Source organism: Mustelus asterias, chromosome 1, assembly GCF_964213995.1.
Source record: "Mustelus asterias chromosome 1, sMusAst1.hap1.1, whole genome shotgun sequence".
Taxonomy (NCBI): Eukaryota; Metazoa; Chordata; class Chondrichthyes; order Carcharhiniformes; family Triakidae; genus Mustelus; species Mustelus asterias.
In genome coordinates, this window is record NC_135801.1 from 11,287,714 (window position 1) to 11,308,787 (window position 21,074).

At 46.1% G+C, this 21,074-nt stretch overlaps 1 protein-coding gene across 1 annotated transcript in view; it reads left to right on the forward strand.

Moving 5' to 3' along the window:
* Positions 1 to 21,074, forward strand: part of LOC144491386 (putative E3 ubiquitin-protein ligase HERC3) — a 56,374-nt gene that overhangs the window by 12,775 nt on the left and 22,525 nt on the right. The window contains exons 9-18 of the mRNA XM_078209145.1: positions 1,149 to 1,246; positions 4,351 to 4,410; positions 5,372 to 5,477; positions 7,964 to 8,156; positions 9,118 to 9,275; positions 11,722 to 11,817; positions 13,401 to 13,451; positions 15,985 to 16,047; positions 16,904 to 16,993; positions 18,235 to 18,339. Of these exons, the coding sequence (XP_078065271.1) occupies positions 1,149 to 1,246; positions 4,351 to 4,410; positions 5,372 to 5,477; positions 7,964 to 8,156; positions 9,118 to 9,275; positions 11,722 to 11,817; positions 13,401 to 13,451; positions 15,985 to 16,047; positions 16,904 to 16,993; positions 18,235 to 18,339 (1,020 nt within the window). The remainder of the gene's footprint in view (positions 1 to 1,148; positions 1,247 to 4,350; positions 4,411 to 5,371; positions 5,478 to 7,963; positions 8,157 to 9,117; positions 9,276 to 11,721; positions 11,818 to 13,400; positions 13,452 to 15,984; positions 16,048 to 16,903; positions 16,994 to 18,234; positions 18,340 to 21,074) is intronic.

Here is a 21,074-nt window from a genome sequence, read left to right on the forward strand (position 1 = left end):
ACCGCACTCCATGATGAATATTTATTATCAACCACCACCCTCTGTTTCCTATCCGCTAGCCAATTCCTGATCCAATTTCCTAGATCACCCCCAATCCCATACATCTGCAATTTCTGCAGAAGCCTACCAGGAATAACATCTGAAAGGGAATTAGATACACACTGGAGTTTTCCCATTCTGCCCGCCACGGGAATCAGAGTGGGCGAGGGGCAGACCATGGAAAGGTCCATTGACCTCAGGTGGGATTTTACGGTTTCGGGATGAGCGGGGCTATAAAATCCCACCCACAATCTTGAAGGGATGAAAATTTCCGGGCAGTGAGGAAACAGCGGGCGAGCAGGACAAGTTGGATAACTCTTCAAAGAGCTGGTAGAGGCACAATGGGAAGAATAGCTCCCTGCACCAAGAGAATCTGTGCCGCATGGCATGTTTTCTGACAGAGGAGCCATTCGTTGATCTTGGTATCTTGGCAATCTGGTCCATTCTGCCCAGGGAACATATGTGTTCCTGAACAATTTCTGACGGCACGGTAGCACAGTGGTTAGCACTGCTGCTTCACAGCTCCAGGGTCCCGGGTTCGATTCCCGGCTCGGGTCACTGCCTGTGTGGAGTTTGCACATTCTCCTCGTGTCTGCGTGGGTTTCCTCCGGGTGCTCCGGTTTCCTCCCACAGTCCAAAGATGTGCGGGTTAGGTTGATTGGCCAGGTTAAAAATTGCCCCTTAGAGTCCTGAGATGCGTAGGTTAGAGGGATTAGCGGGTAAAAGTATGTGGGGGTAGGGCCTGGGTGGGATTGTGGTCGGTGCAGACTCGATGGGCCGAATGGCCTCCTTCTGCACTGTAGGGATTCTATGATTCTATGACCCCTGAGTTTTCCTGCTAGTGTCGGAATCTCCTAAGCATCATTCCCTGTTCAATTGGTCCTCAACTTCTTCCCTTTCTTAGATCATACGCATCCATGCCACTGTACACATGGCATTGTTGCTGCTCTGCTTTTACTGTTACAGGAGACAGTCTGAATGATCCCGAGATGTATGACCAGGCCAGCTATGTCAAGAGTGCGTTGTCTGCACTGGAGACAATTGATCTTTCCTGTTGGTTTTCTTCACATGCAGATTGGTATTCAATGCTATTTATTTTATCTCTCTAGAATTTATCCTCTATTAACCAATCTTCACGCGCTACTTTGAAGAGAATCATGCCGGTGGACAATTTCCTGGAGAAGCAATTATGCAAAGAAATAAGGATGTAAGTTGTTCTCCTCAAAATTCCACCTTACCTCAAAATCCCAAATGTAGGTCAAATCCTTGTGAACCTTTCATTAATCTCATTGATTTGATTTGTTTTGATTTATTATTATCGCATGTATTAGTATACAGAGAAAAGTATTGTTTCTTGTGTGCTATACAGACAGCATACCATTCATAGAGAAGGAAATGAGAGAGTCCAGAATGTAGTCATAGCTAGGGTGTAGAGAAGGATCAGCTTAATGCAAGGTAGGTCCATTCAAAAGTCTGATGGCAGCAGGGAAGAAGCTGTTCTTGAGTTGGTTGGTACGTGACCTCAGACTTTTGTAGCTTTTTCCCGACGGAAGAAGAGAATGTCCGGGGTGCGTGGGCTCCTTAATTATGCTGACTGCTTTGCCGAGGCAGCGGGAAGTGTAGACAGAGTCAATGGATGGGAGGCTGGTTTGCATTATGGATTCGGCTACATTCACAACTTTTTGTAGTTTCTTGTGGTCTTGGACAGAGCAGGAGCCATGCCAAGCTGTGATACAACCAGAAAGAATGCTTTCTATGGTGCATCTGTAAAAGTTGGTGAGAGTCATAGCAGACATGCCAAATTTCCTTAGCCTTCTGAGAAAGTAAAGGCATTGATGGGCTTTCTTAACTATAGTGTTGGCATGGGGGGACCAGAACAGGTTGTTGGTGATTTGGACACCTTAAAACTTGAAGTTCTTGACTCTTTCTACTTCGTCCCCGTTGTTGTAGACAGAGGTATATCCTCCTCTACGCTTCCTGAAGTCGATGACAATCTTCTTCGTTTTGTTGACATTTGGGAAAACATATGAAAGATTTTACTTGTTGGTATTAAGACTAGGGAGTTCTTGTGGCACAGTGCATAGCCTCCCTGCCCCTGAGCCAGGAGCTCTGGGTTTGAGTCCCACACCAAGACTTGATGACTAAGGAAGGTGCGTTCATAATGCCGACAAAAAGGTTGAGTGTGTCAACATGCAAAATCCTTCCAAACACGCCAGTGGTTGGCAGTAAGAGTGGGAGAGACTCCTGGTCAGCCACGTTTGATGTGGAGTGGCGCCCCTCAAGCTATGAGCCTCTAGCAACAGACTAGCAACCTGCTCTGGGAATTACTCGCTATGGAAACAAATAAAAGTCTGCCTTAGTGCACCACTCGGTGAGGGAAGAGAATTGGATTTGGGACTGGGGCATTAATATGTTTATTTCAATTAGGTTAATGCTGGTATTGTCATAACATCAATCATTCTAAGTTCCAGCCTCTGGTGGCACATAGATCTTTAGAAATAATATACAGCCTCTCAAGCTTGCACCAGCATCCAATAAGAACACGGCTGATATTTGCCAACAACTCGACTTCCTGCCCGATCCACATATCCCTTTGATTCCAAGAACCTTTTGACCTCAGCAACTGAGCGTCCACAGCCCTCTGGGGGATTATGTACCCAGTAAGAAGTCTCACAACACCAGGTTAAAGTCCAACAGGTTTATTTGGTAGCAAATACCACATCAGGATTATGTACCACCAGATAGTTTCCCAAGATGTGCAAGAACCATAGAAACATAGTATCTTTATAGTGCAGAAAGAGGCCATTTGGCCGATCGAGTCTGCACCACCCAGGGATTACAGTAAGAAGTCTCACAACACCAGGTTAAAGTCCAACAGGTTTATTTGGTAGCAAATACCATAAGCTTTTGGAGCGCTGTTCCTTCGTCAGATGGAGTGGAAATGTGCTCTCAAACCCCAGTCCATCGCCGGCATCTCCACATCATGACCCAGGGATTGACAGAATAGACTTGTATCCACATGAGTTTAGAAGAGTAAGAGGCAAGTTGATTGGAACGTATAAGATCCTGAGGGGTCTTTCCAGGGTGGATATGGAGAGGATGCTTCCTCTTGTGGGGGAATCTAGAACCATGGGATTAATGTTGAAGAAAAATGTGTTTGTTCATTTGAGACAGAGATGAGGAGAATCTTTTTCTCTCAGTAGGTAGAGAGTCTTTGGAACTCCATTGTTCAAAAGACATTGGAAACAGTGGGCTGAATTTTCCCATCCTTCCCGCCACGGGAATCGTAGCAGGCCAGACACGGACCACGGAAAGGTCCGTTGACCTTGATGGGATTTTCCGGTCTTGGGGCAAGCGTGGCCGGAAAATCCCGCCGACCCGGAGCCTTTAGCTGGAATTCTCCAACCTCGCCTGTGGCTGGGATTCTCTAGTCCCGCTGCTGTGAATGGAGATTTGGCTGAGCACCAAATTTTCCATTCTCGCTGGCAGCAATGGCGGGGGGGGAAACGACATTGGAGAATTCCGGCATTTGACTATTTCTACGACATAACTGGATAGATTCTTGAACAAGGGGGTTAAAAGTTATTGGAGTAGGCAAAAAGTGCCAATCAGATCAGCCATGATTGTATTGAATGGCGGAGCAGGCTTGAGGGCCCAAGCATCCTACTCCTGCTCCTAATTCTCATGTTCATATGCTGAAGACTCAATTATCCTTTAATTTCCAATCATCTACGAGCAAATTCCATTGTACTTTTTTCATTATATCTTGTCTGAATTTCTACATGTTTGTTCGGTGCATCTTCTAAAAACAACCCAACTGGAGATCCCGAGAACATGATCTTGACACGGAATTAAGCTTCTCTATTTCTATTTGGGGCGGCACAGTGGTTAGCACTGCTGCCTCACAGCGCCAGGGAGCCAGGTTCGATTCCTGGCTTGGGTCACTGTCTGTGTGGAGTTTGCACATTCTCCCCGTGTCTGCGTGGGTTTCCTCCAGGTGCTCCGGTTTTCTCCCACAGTCCATAGGTGCGCGGGTTAAGTGGATTGGCCATGCTGAATTGTCTATTAGTGTCAGGGGGTTAGCAGGGTAAATATATGGGGATAGGGCCTGGGTGGGATCGTTGTCGATGCAGAGTCGATGGGCCAAATGGCTTCCTTCTGCACTGTAGGGATTCTATGATTTCTGTTTTCACTAGTTATGTAGAAGCCTTATTGAATTTCATAGGGTCCACTTGTTGCTGAGAATAAATTCGTAGAAGTATTGAACATTTAAAAAAATGTGAATAAATGTTGTATACATTTTATTAACAGGGCAATCAAGCAGGCATTTTCATCTTCTCAAATTCTGTGTGGAAGTTTCCTGGATGTCAGGTAAACCAATGTTTTACTGCCTAACAGTTTGCACCAACATATCCTCATTAAACATGCCACAGATTCTGTCTGAGTTTGTTGCGTTACACCCCAGGCTCAAACCAGAACCACTTTATTTTCCTCTCATGTTATTTTCTGATATCTATTTTACTCAATTTACATGTGGAGATTCCCACAATCAAATGGAATGAAGGTTGGGAAAGGAAAAGGATTGTACAGAAGCACCAGCTGAGGATTTAGTGGGCTGACTCTGTTATTTTGAGAGCTATCTTTCCATATGGTTAATTTGATTTTATTTATTATTGCCACATGTATTGGGATACAGTGAAAAGTATTGCTTCTTGCGCGCTATACAGACAAAGCATACCGTTCATAGAGAACATAGGGGAGAAGGAAAGGAGAGGGTGCAGAATGTAGTGTTGCAGTTACCAAGAGGGTGAAGCTTAATATCAGCTTAATATGTGATAGGACTATCCAAAAGTCTGATGGCAGCAGGAAGAAGCTGTTCTTGAGTCAGTTGGTATGTGACCTCAGGCTTTTGTATCCTTTTTCCGACGGAAGAAGGTGGAAGAGTGAATGTCCGGGATGCGTGGGGTCATTGATCACGCTGGCTGCTTTGCCGAGGCAGCGGGAAGTGCAGACAGAGTCAATGGATGGGAGGCTGGTTTGCGTGATGGATTGGATGGATCACGCCGGCAGGATTTTCTGATGCTGTTGCAGTGACCGGAGATTTGGTTGAGCGCCAAATTCTCGGTCCTCACTCACAGCGACAGTGGCGGCTGTAAGATTGCGCCCTGAGTGTTTGAGCTCCAGCACCTTGTGTTTTAGGCCACTGTATGGAATTGGGTCAGCGCAAAGAGCTGGTACGTCAGTCGATCTGCAGTAACAATATAAAAGCAAAAGCAATGGCAGCTGCTTTCCACAATGCATTAACAATCATTACCGATGTCTTTCAAAACAGGAAGGATGGCTATTTCAAAACAAACAAAGAGGTGTCCGGTCTGGATCTGTCCGCAGTACGTCGGGGCTTCGAGAATTTGGCAAAGAACTCCTCAATGTTGCGACAGGTAATGATTCTGACCAACCATTCCTAAATACATACAGATTCCCTAAAATACTGGAACCTGATTCCCTTCTTAAACCTCTCTACTCCTTGATCTTCCTAACTCCTTAAAATTCACCTCTCTATGGCCCAGCTTTTGATCAACCACCCTAATATTGCCCCATGTGACTCAAGTGTCTAATGTTCTTTAATAAGGGGGTGGCATGGTGGCACAGTGGTTAGCACTGCTGCCTCGCAACGCCAGGGACCCGAGTTCAATTCCGGTCTGTGAGGAGTTTGCACATTCTCCCTGTGTCCGCGTGGGTTTCCTCCGGGTGCTCCAATTCCCTCCCACAGTCCAAAGATGTGCGGTTTAGGTTGATTGGCCATGCTAAATTAATCCCAGTGTCAGGGGGATTAGCAGGTTAAACATGAGGGGTTACAGGAATAGGATCTGGGTGGGATTGTGTTTGGTGCAGACTTGATGGGCCGAATGGCCTCCTTCTGCACTGTTGGGATTCTATAATACACCTGTAAAATACCTCAGGATGTTTTATTAGGTTAAAGGCACTGCAGGATGTGGTAGTCTGCTTTATGCCAGCAATGAGGTTGCTTAGCCCTATACAACAGGAAGGAGGCCTTTACAGGTTCCCACAATTCATGTAATGAGGGGAGGGAATCACCCACTGGACCTGAATATCCTGTTGGATATCAACCCCAGATTCAGAACCGCTCACTGGGAATGTCTGGAGAGGGGTTTGAATTTCAGAGACAGAAATGCTACCACGAAGCCAAAGACTCAGTCCTTCCAGCATCAGGAATGCTGGATTTCACTGTGCAGGTGTTTTGGCAAAGATGCCAAAACATATAGGGGATGATTCTCCCACCCCGCCATGCTAGTTTTCTAGTGCAGCGTGCTGGGAGAATTTCACGTCCGGGTAAGTGCGGGATTTGCGCATGCGTTCCTGCCGCACGCGCACCTCCCAGCACAGGATTTCCGGCACCATCTGATTCACGCTGGAAACCGGCGGGAACAACAGGTAATAACGTTATATCTTATTTTAATGTGATTAGCGGGCCTGGGACTGAATTCTCCAGGCCCGTGAACCTCTCCCACCGCGCCAGGAGTATTTTACTCCAGCGAGGTTCAGACTAGTTCCCCACTTTTGGGGAACTAGTGGCACGACCTGCTGGAGTGAAGGGAGGGGCAATCGGTGGCCCCCAGGGGGTCGGGCAGTGGGTGAGGTGGTGCCCCCTGGGCATGGGCACCCTGGCAGTGCCAGCTTGTGCCCATGGGCACTGCCCAAGGGGCAAAGTGCCCATGCCCAGGGGGCACCTTGGCATTGCCCACTGGGCATGGAGCTGTACCAAGGGGGCAAGGCCTATGGGGCAGGACCAAGAGGGTGGGACATAGGGGGAGGGGCCTATTGTGGGTGGGACCTAGGGGCAATCGGTGGGGTTGGGAGGTCCCGCTGCCACTCTGCATTGGAATCGGTCAGGGCAGGAGGGAGGCCAGCGATCGGGACAGGCAGGGGGGTCGGGGGGGGTGGGGGGTGCCTGCCAGCGGAGTTATCGTCACTGCTGGGATGGGGGGGCTGAAAATCGGGCCGGGCTGGGCCGGGTGCTTGGGGGTGGCCCACGAATGGTCGGGGGGCCGCGATCGGGCCATGGGGGTTTGGGGGGGCAGCACTGGGGGTCGCGGGGCTGGCCAGCAAATGGGGAGGCTGACAGATCAGGGCAGCGCAGAGGCCCACTGATTTTAGGCTCCCAAATGGGAATAGGCCCTGCCCCCTGAAACCTAATGATAGTCACGCTGGTGGCCTCTGCAGTGCACAGTGTGGGAGATTGTAGTCTGAACTCCCACTGAGAAAACCAGCATGATTTACTCCAGTTTCCCGTGATTTCGACAGTTGGAACTTTTTTGGGAGAATTCCAAAAAATTCCCAGTGGATCTGTGGAACTCATTGACACAGAAGGCTGTGGAGTCAAAGAACAAGACAAAGAACAGTACAGCACAGGAAACAGGCCCTTCGGCCCTCCAAGCCTGTGCCGCTCCTTGGTCCAACTAGACCAATCGTTTGTATCCCTCCATTCCCAGGCTGCTCATGTGACTATCCAGGTAAGTCTTAAACGATGTCAGCGTGCCTGCCTCCACCACCCTACTTGGCAGCGCATTCCAGGCCCCCACCACCCTCTGTGTAAAAAACGTCCAGGTCATTGAGTGTATTTAAGACCTAAATAGATAGGTTCTTAATTGGTAAGGGGATCAAAGGTTACGGGGAAAAGTTGGAAGAAAGGGGTTGAGAAACTTATCGGCCATGATTGAATGACGGAGCAGAATCGATGGGCCGAATGGCCTAATTCTGCTCCCTATACCTTATGGTCTTATGATGTTAAGAAGGAATTTGAGAAAAACACATTTTGGAGTTCAATTCATTGCCCTATGTGCATCAATTGGACTTTCCAGTTAGCATAAAGGAGTTACTACCGCTGACATTCACAATTTTACAGGTGAAGAATGCAGTACAGAATTACCTGATCCCGTCACTACCTCGATCTCCGGCTTGTGTGGAAACAATGCGAGTTTATATTATTCTCCCAGAACTGATTGCTGTGCTGGAAGATCCCAGGGACTCAGCAATGCTGACAGACTCTTTAAACAAAGCCATTCTCTCACTCGAAGAAAGTTACTTCAAAATTCTTGGTAAGATTTTTGTTAACATTTAAATGTAATTAAAAATATTGCTGGTTGCAATCAAAAGAAAATAGTTCGGAAATCAAATGGGTTTCCACATTTCCTCCTTTACAGCAGTGACAATGTTTCAAAAAATACCTTAAAGGTTGTAAAGTTGAGATGTCCTGATAATGAATGGCGCCATGTATTCTTTTCTCTAATCATCCATGGGATGTAGGCATCATTGGCTGGGCCAGCATTTATTGCTCGTCCCTGAGGGCATTTAAGAGTTAACCACATTTTGTGGGTCTGGAGTCGCATGTAGGCCAGACCAGGTAGGGACGGCAGATTTCCTTCCCTCAAGGACATTAGTGAACCAGATGGGTTTTTCCAACAATGGTTCCATGGTCATCATTAGACTTTTAATTCCAGATTTTTATTGAATTCAGGTTTCACCATCTAGCATGGTGGGATTCGAACACGGGTCCCAGAGCATTAGCCTTGGTCCTGGATTTCTAGTCCAGCGACAATACCACTGGACCGCTGCCTCCTCCCCATAATACTCCATGTGTGTCCATCCTAAGGGTCTGAATGACTTGGATGATCATGTTGGACACAGCATTCAAATATTGGTGCATCTTCCGACCAGAACTTAAGCGGAAACACCACGCAAACATGGAGGGGAGATGGGACCCGTTGCAGGCGGGAACGGAAGATTTGGAGAGCCAGCTGACATTAGCTTTCAGCGACACTGGAAAATCCTGACCATGGGCGGGACTGGAAAATTCCACCCACTGTCTCTGTCTCAGTTAAGACAGCTGATTAGGAGCACTCCCGAGAAAATTATCGTTAAAGAACCAACGCAATTAGTTTTAAGCGTAGCACTGTTCTATCCTTCCAGTGCATCTTATCTGTTTGATTTCTTTGATGGAATATCTTCTGGTGGGTTGTTTTATTTAGCGTGAACATTTCTGTGCTCTTTCTTGACTAGAGTGCTGGTGGAGTACAATGTCTGATGATTTCTTCACACGCCTGGTGTGCGTGTATCAAATAGAATCAAAGCGGCTTCTTCAACTCGCCATGGATTCCACCTTAAAAGAGATGAATAAATTACATGATTCGCTAAAAATTTTACAAAGACTTTACCAGGTCAGTGCAAGTTTGAGTCTCTCTTCATTTTGTCCCACCATTAAGGTGCTGTTAAAGGAGACTTGGTGAGTTCCTTCAGTGCATCTTGTCAATGGTACACACTGCTGCCACTGTGTGTCAGTGGTGGAGGAAATGAATGTGTGTAGATGTGGTGCCAATCAAGTGGACTGCTTTGTCCTGGATGGCGTCGAGCTTCTGGAGTGTTGTTGGAGGTGCACTCATCAAGGCAGGTGGGGAGTATTCCATCACACTCAAGACATGTGCCTTGTAGATGGTGGACAGGCTTTGGGGAGTCCAGAGGTGAGTTACTCACTGCAGGATTCCCAGCCCCTGACCTGCTCTTGTAGCCACACGTTCTCCAATTTAAACCTATCAGGAAAACACAGGCACACTTCCCTTAATATCCAACAGATGTAGCCAATGAATGAGACAATCATATTGCCGTTCACAGAACTGGCCCTCGCGGTTTTCTCCTGGATGTTATATTCGTCATTGTTCAAGAGTAAATGGGTGAGATTCTCTGACGGGAGGTGGTGTGTTGTTTGCATGTGGTGGGATTCTCTGGTCCCGTCGTTGTCAATGGGAATTCCCATTGACGTCACCCCATGCCGGCGGGAAACCAGTGGGCGGGGGTGCACTGCCGGCAGCACCGGAGAATCCCACTGACGTGAATGGCTGGAAAATCCCAGCCAGTGTGCTTAATTTAATCTATAACAGAGCAAATTTTATGTGGTCCATTGGAAGAAATTGGACTTGATAAACCAATTGACTTTTCTTATCCCGCATTGCATTGTGGCAATCAATGTTTCCAGTTAACTGCATGAGTACCTTGCTTGGAATGTACCATGTGGGGGTTTGAGGGGTTGTTCTGTTATAAATACATCGTATTCATGGCCATGCAAATTAATTTAAAGGGACCATGCGCTGAGAAAACTCATCACACAACAACAAAATTTCAAAGGGAGCATTGGCAGTGATACAGGAATAGAGAGAGAGACATAAAACCCCAAAGATTGCTAATTCAAGAGCTTCAAGTTTTAGGTGTCCAGATCACCAACAACCTGTCCTGGTCCTTCCACGCTGATGCTATAGTTAAGAAAGCCCACCAATGCCTCTACTTTCTCTGGAGGCGAAGGAAATACAGTATGTCCGCTACAACTCTCACCAACTTTTACAGATGCACCATAGAAAGCGTCCGTTCTGGATGTATCATAGCTTTGCATAGAGTCTGCTCTGACCAAGACCGCAAGAAACTACTAAGGGCCGTGAACGTAGCCCAGTCCATCACGCAAACCAGCCTCCCATCCATTGACTCTGTCTACACTTCCCACTGCCTCAGATAAGCAGCCAGCATAATTAAGGACCCCACGCACCCTGGACATTCTCTCTTCCACCTTCTTCCGTCGGGAAAAAGATATAAAAGTCTGAGGTCATGTACCAACCAACTCAAAAACAGCTCCTTCCCTGCTGCCATCAGACTTTTGAATGGACCTACCATATATTAAGCTGATCTTTCTCTACACCTTAGCTATGACTGTAACACTACATTCTGCATCCTATCCTTTCCTTCTCCCCTATGCACTCTATGAATGGTATGTTTTGTCTGTATAGTGCACAAGAAACAATACTTTTCATTGTGTCCCAATGCATGTGACAATAATAAATCAAATCACCTTCTATCATTCTTCCAGTCAATGGACTTGATGACTAACCGTGGCAGTTAGTTTCTATTGATTATTCTACAGCAAAGGCAAACATGAAGAAAGTTTGGGAATTTTTGGAAGTTTAGGCCCAGAGTCATAGAATCATAGAAACCCTACAGTGCAGAAAGAGACCATTGGGCCCATCGAGTCTGCACCGACCACAATCCCACCCAGGCCCTACCCCCATATCCCTACATATTTTACCCGCTAATCCTCTAACATATGCATCTCAGGACACTAAGGGGCAATTTTAGCATGGTCAATCGACCTAACCCGCACATCTTTGGACTGTGGGAGGAAACCGGAGCACCCGGAGGAAACCCACGCAGACACGAGGAGAATGTGCAAACTCCACAAAGACAGTGACCCAAGCCGGGAATCGAACCCAGGTCCCTGGAGCTGTGAAGCAGCAGTGCTAACCACTGTGCTACCGTGCTGCCCTATCAAATCAGAGAGCAATACAGCACGGAAACAGGCCCTTCGGCCCAACCGGTCCATGCCGACCATGGTGCCCTCCCAGCTAGACCCAATTGCCCACATTTGACCCATATCCTTCAAATTCTTTCCCACCCATGTACTTATCCAAATGCTTTTTAAAGGTCATGCTGTAAATGTACCTTCCTACCAGTGGTTATCAGTCATCTTTTCCTCCCAAGCACACTATACTTACTATATGTCATGTCTCAAATTACTCCTGTATTGTATCCCAAAATGTTAATTTATGTTTAATTATATCCCGGCAGGTGAATTCAAGCAGGTGTATGAAGATCCCAGAGGCAACTTTTTGCATTCCTGTAATGGCAATTTTAATGGAAGCTTTCATTGGGCATGTACGTACGGTGAGTGAGGGAAAATTCAAAGGAGTTTGAGGGACAAGTTTTTTACACAGAGAGTGAGAGGTGTCTGGAATGTGCTGCCAGGGATGGTGGTGCAGGCAGATACGATAGGGTGTATTTAGATAAACGCATGAATATGCAAGGAATTGAGGGATATGGACCAAGGGCAGGCAGACGGGATTAGTTTAATTTGGCGTCATGTTTGGCACAACATTGTGGGCCAAAGGGCCTGTTCCTGTGGTGTACTGTTCCACGTTCTATGTTCTTTCATAGTAGGTGGATAAATATTCATATAAAAGGCTTTGTTGAAAATGATACCAAGTCTCTCTGTTTCTCTGGGCATTCATATGAAGGGGCCAATAACTCTTGACCTTCTGACACACTTCTTCTGCAACTCCAATGGAAGCGTGGCTAAGGTCAAGTGTAGTTTTGGCATCTTGCACTCGGTTGAAGTCATGAGGTTACACTGAGGCTTCATTTGAAGCAATTTTTTAAAGCGGCATCTAGGCCTTTTGGCTAAGGTGCAAATGAGATCAAGCCTTGGAGGAGGTGCAATGCCTGTTCCAATCAGCTTGGATCGTGTAGATCAAGCCCAAGACAGGAAGTGGTGAGCTTGCCTTGTCAGCTTGGATCGGGAATGTCTCACTTGCTGAGACTTTGAATTGGACTTTGATTGGATATAAACAAAAAATAAATCGGATGGAAGCGTGGTGGAAGGGCAGGAAAATAGGATTGCAGTTTCTCTGTTGCTGGCTCAGATTCTCCAATAAGAGTTTTGGCGGAGAAGATGGAAGCAATTTGAGAAACAGAGTTGATAAAAGCAGAGAGGTTTCCCTGCAGTGCCACCACTGGTGGGAAGGTACATTTACAGCATGACCTTTAAAAAGCATTTGGATAAGTACATGGGTGGGAAAGAATTTGAAGGATATGGGCCAAATGTGGGCAATTGGGACTAGCTGGGAGGGCACCATGGTTGGCATGGACCGGTTGGGCCGAAGGGCCTGTTTCTGTGCAGTATTGCTCTCTGATTTGATTACTCTGTGAAATCTTTATGCCAGTTTCCATTACAAATGTGGGTGTTGGATTTCACAGTGGAAAATTCAACACAAAATTGCAGGTTATGCTACACCTTCACACACTTTTGTTTCCCTTTGTGGAATTGTGCATGAGTGCCAGGAGAATTAGCATGCTGATTATCAACCTGTTGGACTGAGTTATTGTGGTCACTTTAAGGGCCACACATCAGAGTAAGGGTCACATGCCCTGTGTGACATCAAACTAGATCCTCGTGATGGGTTGGTTTTAATTTTCAAATATTCCCTAGATTTGGGGATGGTTCCTTTCGATTGGAAAATGGCGAATGTAACTCCTTTATTCAGAAAGGGAGGGAGATAGAAAGCAAGAAGCTACAGGCCAATGAGCTTAACATCTGTCATAGGGAAAATGTGAAAAGCAAGACTCAGCATCTGAAATGTTCACGTTTAACTGGTCCAGGATTTGATTTAATATTTGTTGATATCAAACACAAAGCTAAGTTTTTGCAAACTGATTCTTACTTCTACTAATTATCATGTTATTGTTTTCAGACACGTGCTGTGAGATGGATTTGCAACGATCCCCAAGCTGCGTTTATTGAGGTACGTTTCCCCGAAATTGGGGAATTACTGTCAACCCTGCTGGGGTGAAATACGCCTGGTGGGGTTAGGGCGGGCGGGGGGGAAGAGGTTATTGGGCCCGGAGATTTCAGTCCTGGACCCGCTAATCATATTTAAACTAGATTGAAATAAAAATTAACATAAATTATGTGGCTCCGCGCCTATCTCCAGTGTAGAGCTGACAGCACCAGAAATTCAGCGCTGGGAGACGCGCTCGTGGCTGGATGCCCAGTGTGGATCCCGCAGATTGGGCGCTGCCTAAATCTCCGTGTCTGCGTGGGTTTCCCCCGGGTGCTCCGGTTTCCTCCCACACTCCAAAGATTTGCAGGGTTAGGTGGATTGGCCATGCTAAATTGTCCCTTAGTGTCACGAGATGTATAAATAAGGAAAATTAGCTGGGTAAATATGTGGGGTTATGGGGAAAGGGCCTGGGGGAGAATGTACAAACTCCACAGAGACGGTCACCTTGGGTAAGATACTCTGCCACAGAGTCCGTGCAGGGCTTGATGGGCCGAATGGCCTCCTTCTGCTCTGTAGGGATTCTATGATTCTAGATCTGTAATCCATTGAGTGAACAGTATGAAATTCCATGTATTATTGACGCAAACCTTCAGTCCGAGTAAAATTAAAAACATGTTGGTACAACTCGGAAACTAACAAAATGAGATTAGAGATTAATTAGAGATTCGTGAAGGGCAAGTCGTGCCTCACAAATTTGATAGAATTTTTTGAGGAGGTAACTAAGTGTGTTGATGAAGGTAGGGCAGTTGATGTCATATACATGGATTTTAGTAAAGCGTTTGATAAGGTCCCCCATGGTCGGCTTATGATGAAAGTGAGGAGTTGTGGGATAGAGGGAAAGTTGGCCGATTGGATAGGTAACTGGCTGTCTGACCGAAGACAGAGGGTGGTGGTCGATGGAAAATTTTCGGATTGGAGGCAGGTTGCTAGCGGTGTGCCGCAGGGATCAGTGCTTGGTCCTCTGCTCTTTGTGATTTTTATTAATGACTTAGAGGAGGGGGCTGAAGGGTGGATCAGTAAATTTGCTGATGACACCAAGATTGGTGGAGTAGTGGATGAGGTGGAGGGCTGTTGTAGGCTGCAAAGAGACATAGATAGGATGCAAAGCTGGGCTGAAAAATGGCAAATGGAGTTTAACCCTGATAAATGTGAGGTGATTCATTTTGGTAGGACAAATTTAAATGTGGGTTACAGGGTCAAAGGTAGGGTTCTGAAGACTGTGGAGGAACAGAGAGATCTTGGGGTCCATATCCACAGATCTCTAAAGGTTGCCAGTCAAGTGGATAGAGCTGTGAAGAAGGCCTATAGTGTGTTAGCTTTTATTAACAGGGGGTTGGAGTTTAAGAGCCGTGGGGTTATGCTGCAACTGTACAGGACCTTGGTGAGACCACATTTGGAATATTGTGTGCAGTTCTGGTCACCTCACTATAAGAAGGATGTGGAAGCGCTGGAAAGAGTGCAGAGGAGATTTACCAGGATGCTGCCTGGTTTGGAGGGTAGGTCATATGAGGAAAGGTTGAGGGAGCTAGGGCTGTTCTCTCTGGAGCGGAGGAGGCTGAGGGGAGACTTAATAGAGGTATAAAATGATGAAGGGGATAGATAGAGTGAACGTTCAAAGACTATTTCCTCGGGTGGATGGAGCTATTACAAGGGGGCATAACTATAGGGTTCGTGGTGGGAGATACAGGACGGATATCAGAGGTAGGTTCTTTACGCAGAGAGTGGTTGGGGTGTGGAATGGACTGCCTGCAGTGATAGTGGAGTCAGACACTTTAGAAACATTTAAGCGGTTATTGGATAGGCACATGGAGCACACCAGGATGATAGGGAGTGGGATAGCTTGATCTTGGTTTCAGATAAAGCTCGGCACAACGTCGTGGGCCGAAGGGCCTGTTCTGTGCTGTACTGTTCTATGTTCTATTGGGAACTGGTAACAGAAGAGTAGAAGCCCTGGATTCCAACCAGACTGAATTTAAACTTGAATTGTGCTCCCATGATTGGCCAGTTCTAGGATGTGACTCCTAATGGAATATTTCACTGAGGCAACGTGTGTTATTCAGGGAAGCTTTCTAAGAATGTCCATTTTGGGCGGCACGGTAGCACAGTGGTTAGCACTGCTGCTTCACAGCTCCAGGGACCTGGGTTCGAATCCCGGCTCGGGTCACTGTCTGTGTGGAGTTTGCACATTCTCCTCGCGTCTGCGTGGGTTTCCTCCGGGTGCTCCGGTTTCCTCCCACAGTCCAAAGATGTGCGGGTTAGGTTGATTGGCCATGCTAAAATTGCCCCTTAGTGTCCTGGGATGCGTAGATTAGAGGGATTAGCGGGTAAAATATGTAGGGATGTGGGGGTAGGGCCTGGGTGGGATTGTGGTCGGTGCAGACTCGATGGGCCGAATGGCCTCTTTCTGTACTGTAGGGTTTCTATGATTCTATGATTTCCTGGTGTTACGATCGCAAACTTGATCTGTGATGCTGCTTTTGTGTTTTCTTCACAGCTAATGAATGGCAATTCCCGGCTAGTGCTTGACTTTCAGCAACGCTGCTCAATACTTCACAAAGTAAGTTATCTGTGTTGAATGTTTGCTTCTGTGAGTAATGACAATTTTGTTTTGTGATCTTTCTCCTCATCCCATGTGACATGTCCAGGGGCCAAGGCAGGTCTGCAGACCTAAAGTTTTTAAAGTTTATTTATTAGTGTCACAGGTAGGCTTGCATGCAATGCAGGTTACTGTGAAAATCCCCTAGTCGCCACACTCCGGCACCTGTTCGGGTACACTGAGGGAGAATTTAGCACGGCCAATGCACCTAACCAGCACTTTGGGAGAAAACCGGAGCACCTGGAGGAAACCCACACAGACATGATGAGAACATGCAGACTCCACACAGATAGTGACCCAAACTGGGAATCGAACACAAGTCCCTGGCACTGTGAGGCAGCAGTGCTGACCACTGTGCCACCCCAAAATACTGGGTGTTTTGCACTTTATCTGTGTAAATAAAGTGTTGCTGTTGAAGGCATTGCTATATTTTATCACTTGCACAGAAAGCAGTGTAAATGCACAGTGTGTGGAATTTCGAAATTCACAATGTCCCACCGTCATAGAAAATAGGAGCAGGAGGAGACCATTCGGCCCTTCGAGCCTGCCCTGCCATTCATTATGGTCAAGGCTGATCATCCAACTCAGTAACCTGTTCACACTCCACCCTCTCCCCCATCACCCACCGCCCCATTTCCTTTGATCCCATGAGCGATATCTAACTCATAGTTAGGTCAGAGGTAAGCAGTGAACTGGGGCAGTAAGACAATGTCAATAAGGATTCTTAATGAGGGAAATAATTCTGATGGGAGTCATTTGTTATTTTGTTGATGTATATGATGTATATGTAACTGGTTTTGATTTTGTCCTTCCATAGCTCCAAATGCAATTATTTGTATATCCTTGCATCTTTGATATGGAAACAAAGCTTCAAGTATTGACCATGGAATCCACGGTGCTACAAGCAGTATGTATTACATTGTGTTTTGTGAGAAGTGTATCCTAATATTTGAATATCTGCATATACCATGTGGACTGATGTATGTCTCAACTAACTGCCATTTCAGAAGCTTTAGGTTATGTCACAGGTTGTTAGAGAAAAGCTCACAATGTTCGCTAACTTCGGCCCTGAGTTTTTATCAGCTGCTATTCTGGCAGTTGTTTTGAGGTTGATCTTGCTGGTGTTCTCCAGCTCCGATGCTGTCTGAAGATTGCATAGCGGGTACTGGGAGTTGCTGATACTAGAATGTATATACCTCGAGTGCCCACTGAACTGCCTCTCTCAGACAGAAAAGATCCTGTGGCAATGTTTGAAGGAGAGTTTGGTACTTACCTTGGTGTCCTGTGCAAAACTTATTCCCATAGGCGAGGCAATAACCTTGTGGTATTATTGCTGGAGTATTAATCCAACAATTTAGCTAATGTTGTGGGGACCCGGGTTCGAATCCCGCCACAGCAGATGGTGGAATTTGAATTCAATAAAATATATCTGCAATTAAGAATCTACAGATGACCATGAAACCATTGTCGATTGTCGGAAGAACCCATTTGGTTCACTAATGGTGGCATAGTGGTTATCACTGCTGCCTCACAGCCAGGGACCCGGGTTCAATTCCTGTCACTGCCTGTGTGGAGTTTGCACGTTCTTCCCGTGTCTGCGTGGGTTTCCTCCACGTGCTCCGGTTTCCTCCCACTGTCCAAAGATGGGCAGGTTAGGTTGATTGGCCATGCTAAATTCTCCCTCGGTGTACCCGAACAGGTGTCGGAGTGTGGCGACTAGGGGATTGTCACAGTAACTTCATTACAGTGTTAATGTAAGCCTACTTGTGACTAATAAATAAACTTTAAACTTTAATGTCCTTTAGGGAAGGAAATCTGTTGTCCTTACCCAGTCTGGCCTACATGTGACTCCAAGCAGCGTAGTTGACTGCCCTCAGGCAATGAGGGATGAGCAATAAGTGCTGACCAGCCAGCGACACCCATGTCCCACGAATGAATAAAAAAAACATCACTAAAACATGATGTGGTCATTTATGTTCAAGTTGTCAGGCTAATTTCCTGTATTGCCTCAGTTATGACCCTTCATCGAGTCTTACATTTAATGCAAAGTGTGTTCAGATTCTGGTTGCCCTGTAATAGAGATATATATGTGTGTGTGCTATATATAACGCAAGTCTTTCTTTCTTTTCACCATAATTTGGTCCGCAGGCAGTACAACCGATTCTTCTGCAGGTGTCAAGGCAAACGATTCTTCAGGATGCTTTCAAATGCTTAAGATCGACCAGATCAACTCTTTATCATCCTTCAGTTCAGGTACACATCGATGAATAATCAGAAATTTTTTTCAGTAGAATATTTCTTATATCGAATCATTAACTGGCTCTGGCTAAATGAAAATAGTTTTTACATATTACTCAATGTCCGTTGGCAATCGCGCCAAGTTAAAAGATATGATTCAAATTCGTGTTTATTTCTGGCCAATACTTTGGCAAGATCCATGGGAAGTTGGGAAACGCAAAAGTTGACTTAGTTATGTGGGGATGATTTTCTATAGTCCAGGCTCAGGAGATTGAAGTCATTCAGTCACGAGGGACAATGTAATAGCGTGGTGGCTGGTTTAATGTTTTAAATATTCATTTATAGGTATTGCTGGCTAGGCCAGCATTTTTATTACCCATTCCCTAACTGCCCTTGAGAAGATGATGGTGAGCTGCCTTCTGGAACGGCTGCAGTCTATATGAAGTAGGTACAGCCGCAGCACTGTTAGGGAGGGAGTTCCAGGATTTTGACCCAGCAACAATGAAAGAATGGCGATTATATTTCCAAGGCAGGATGTTGTGTGATTTAGAGGGGAATGTTCAGATAGTGGTGTCCCCATGCATCCACTGCTCTTGACCTTCTAGGTGGTAGGCAGTGGGAAGATGCTGTCAAAGGAGCCCTGGTCGCTTAATACAGTGCATCTTGTAGATGGTACACTATATTGTCCTTGTGCATCGGTGGTGGAGGAACTGAATGTTTATTGTGGTGGATGGGGTGCCAATCAAGCAAGCTGCTTTGTCCTGGATGGTATCAAGCTTTGTAAGTGTTGTGGGGTTGCACTGATCCAGGCAAGTGGAGAGATTTCCATCACACTCCTGACTTGTGCTTTGTAGATGGGTGGATAGTCAGGAGGTGAGTTATTCTGCATAGAATTCCCAGCCTCTGACCAGCTCTTGTAGCCACAGTATTTATATGGCTAGTGTAGTTCAGTTTCTATTTAATGGTAATGCCCAGGCTGTTGATAATGGAGGATTCAGCAATGGTGATGCCACTCAATGTCATGGGAAGGTGGTTAGATTCTCTCTTGTTGAAGATGACCAATGCCTGGCACTTGTGTGGTGCAAAATTTACTTGCCAGTTATCAGCCCAAGCCTGGATATTCGGGATGGACTGCTTCAGTATCTGAGGAGTCATGAATGGTATTGAACATTGTGCAGTCGTCAGCAATCATTTCTGACCTTATGATGGAGGGAAGGTCATTGAGGAGGCAGGTGAAGATGGTTGGGCCAAGGACACTACCCTGAGGAATGCCTATGACAATGTCCTGGGAATGAGACAATTGACTTCCAACAACCACAACCATCGTTCTTTGTACCACGTATGACTCAAACCAGTGGAGAGTTTCTCCCTGATTCCCATTGACTGTAGTTAGGCTAGGGCTCATTTATGCCACACTCAGTCAAATCAACCTTGATGTCAAGACTCTCACCTCACCTCTTGAGTTCAGCTCTTTAGTCCATGTTTTAACCAAGGCTGTAATGAAGTCAGGAGCTAAGTGGCCCTGGTAGAACCCATCCTCAGTGTCAGTGAGCAGGTTATTGCTGAGTAAGTGCACTTGATAGCACTGTAGACGACACCCTCCATCACTTTACTGATGACCAAGGGTAGAATGATAGGGTGATAATTGGCCGGGTTGGATTTGCCCTGCTTTTCATGGACAGAGCTTAACTGGGCAATTTTCCACATTGCCGGGTAGATGCCAGTGTTGTAGCTAAACTGGAAGAGTTTGGCTAGGGGCACAGCAAGTTCTCAAGGGCAAGTCTTCAGTACTATTGCTGGAATGTTGTTATGGCCCATAGCATTTGCAGTATCCAGTGTCCTCAGCTCTTTCTTAATGATAGTAAAAGTTTCTTTAAATACATTAAAAACAAACGGGAGGCAAAAGTAGACATTGGGCCGCTCCAAAATGACGCTGGTAATCTAGTGATGGGAGACAAGGAAATGGCTGAGGAACTTAATAAGTACTTTGCGTCAGTCTTCACAGTAGAAGACATGAGTAATATCCCAACAATTCAGGAAAGTCAGGGGGCAGAGTTGAATATGGTTGCCATCACAAAGGAGAAAGTGCTAGAGAAACTAAAAGGTCTGAAAATTGATAAATCTCCGGGCCCAGATGGGCTACATCCTAGAGTTCTAAAGGAGATAGCTGAAGAAATAGTGGAGGCGTTAGTTATGATCTTTCAAAAGTCACTGGAGTCAGGGAAAGTCCCAGAGGATTGGAAAATCGCTGTTGTAACCCCACTGTTCAAGAAGGGAACAAGAAAAAAGATGGAAAATTATAGGCCAATTAGCCTAACCTCAGTTGTTGGCAAAATTCTAGAATCCATCGTTAAGGATGAGATTTCTAAATTCTTGGAAGTGCAGGGTCGGATTAAGACAAGTCAGCATGGATTTAGTAAGGGGAGGTCGTGCCTGACAAACCTGTTAGAGTTCTTTGAAGAGATAACAAATAGGTTAGACCAAGGAGAGCCAATGGATGTTATCTATCTTGACTTCCAAAAGGCCTTTGACAAGGTGCCTCACGGGAGACTGCTGAGTAAAATAAGGGCCCATGGTATTCGAGGCAAGGTACTAACATGGATTGACGATTGGCTGTCAGACAGAAGGCAGAGAGTTGGGATAAAAGGTTCTTTCTCAGAATGGCAACCGGTGACAAGTGGTGTCCCGCAGGGTTCAGTGTTGGGGCCACAGCTGTTCTCTTTATATATTAACGATCTAGATGACGGGAC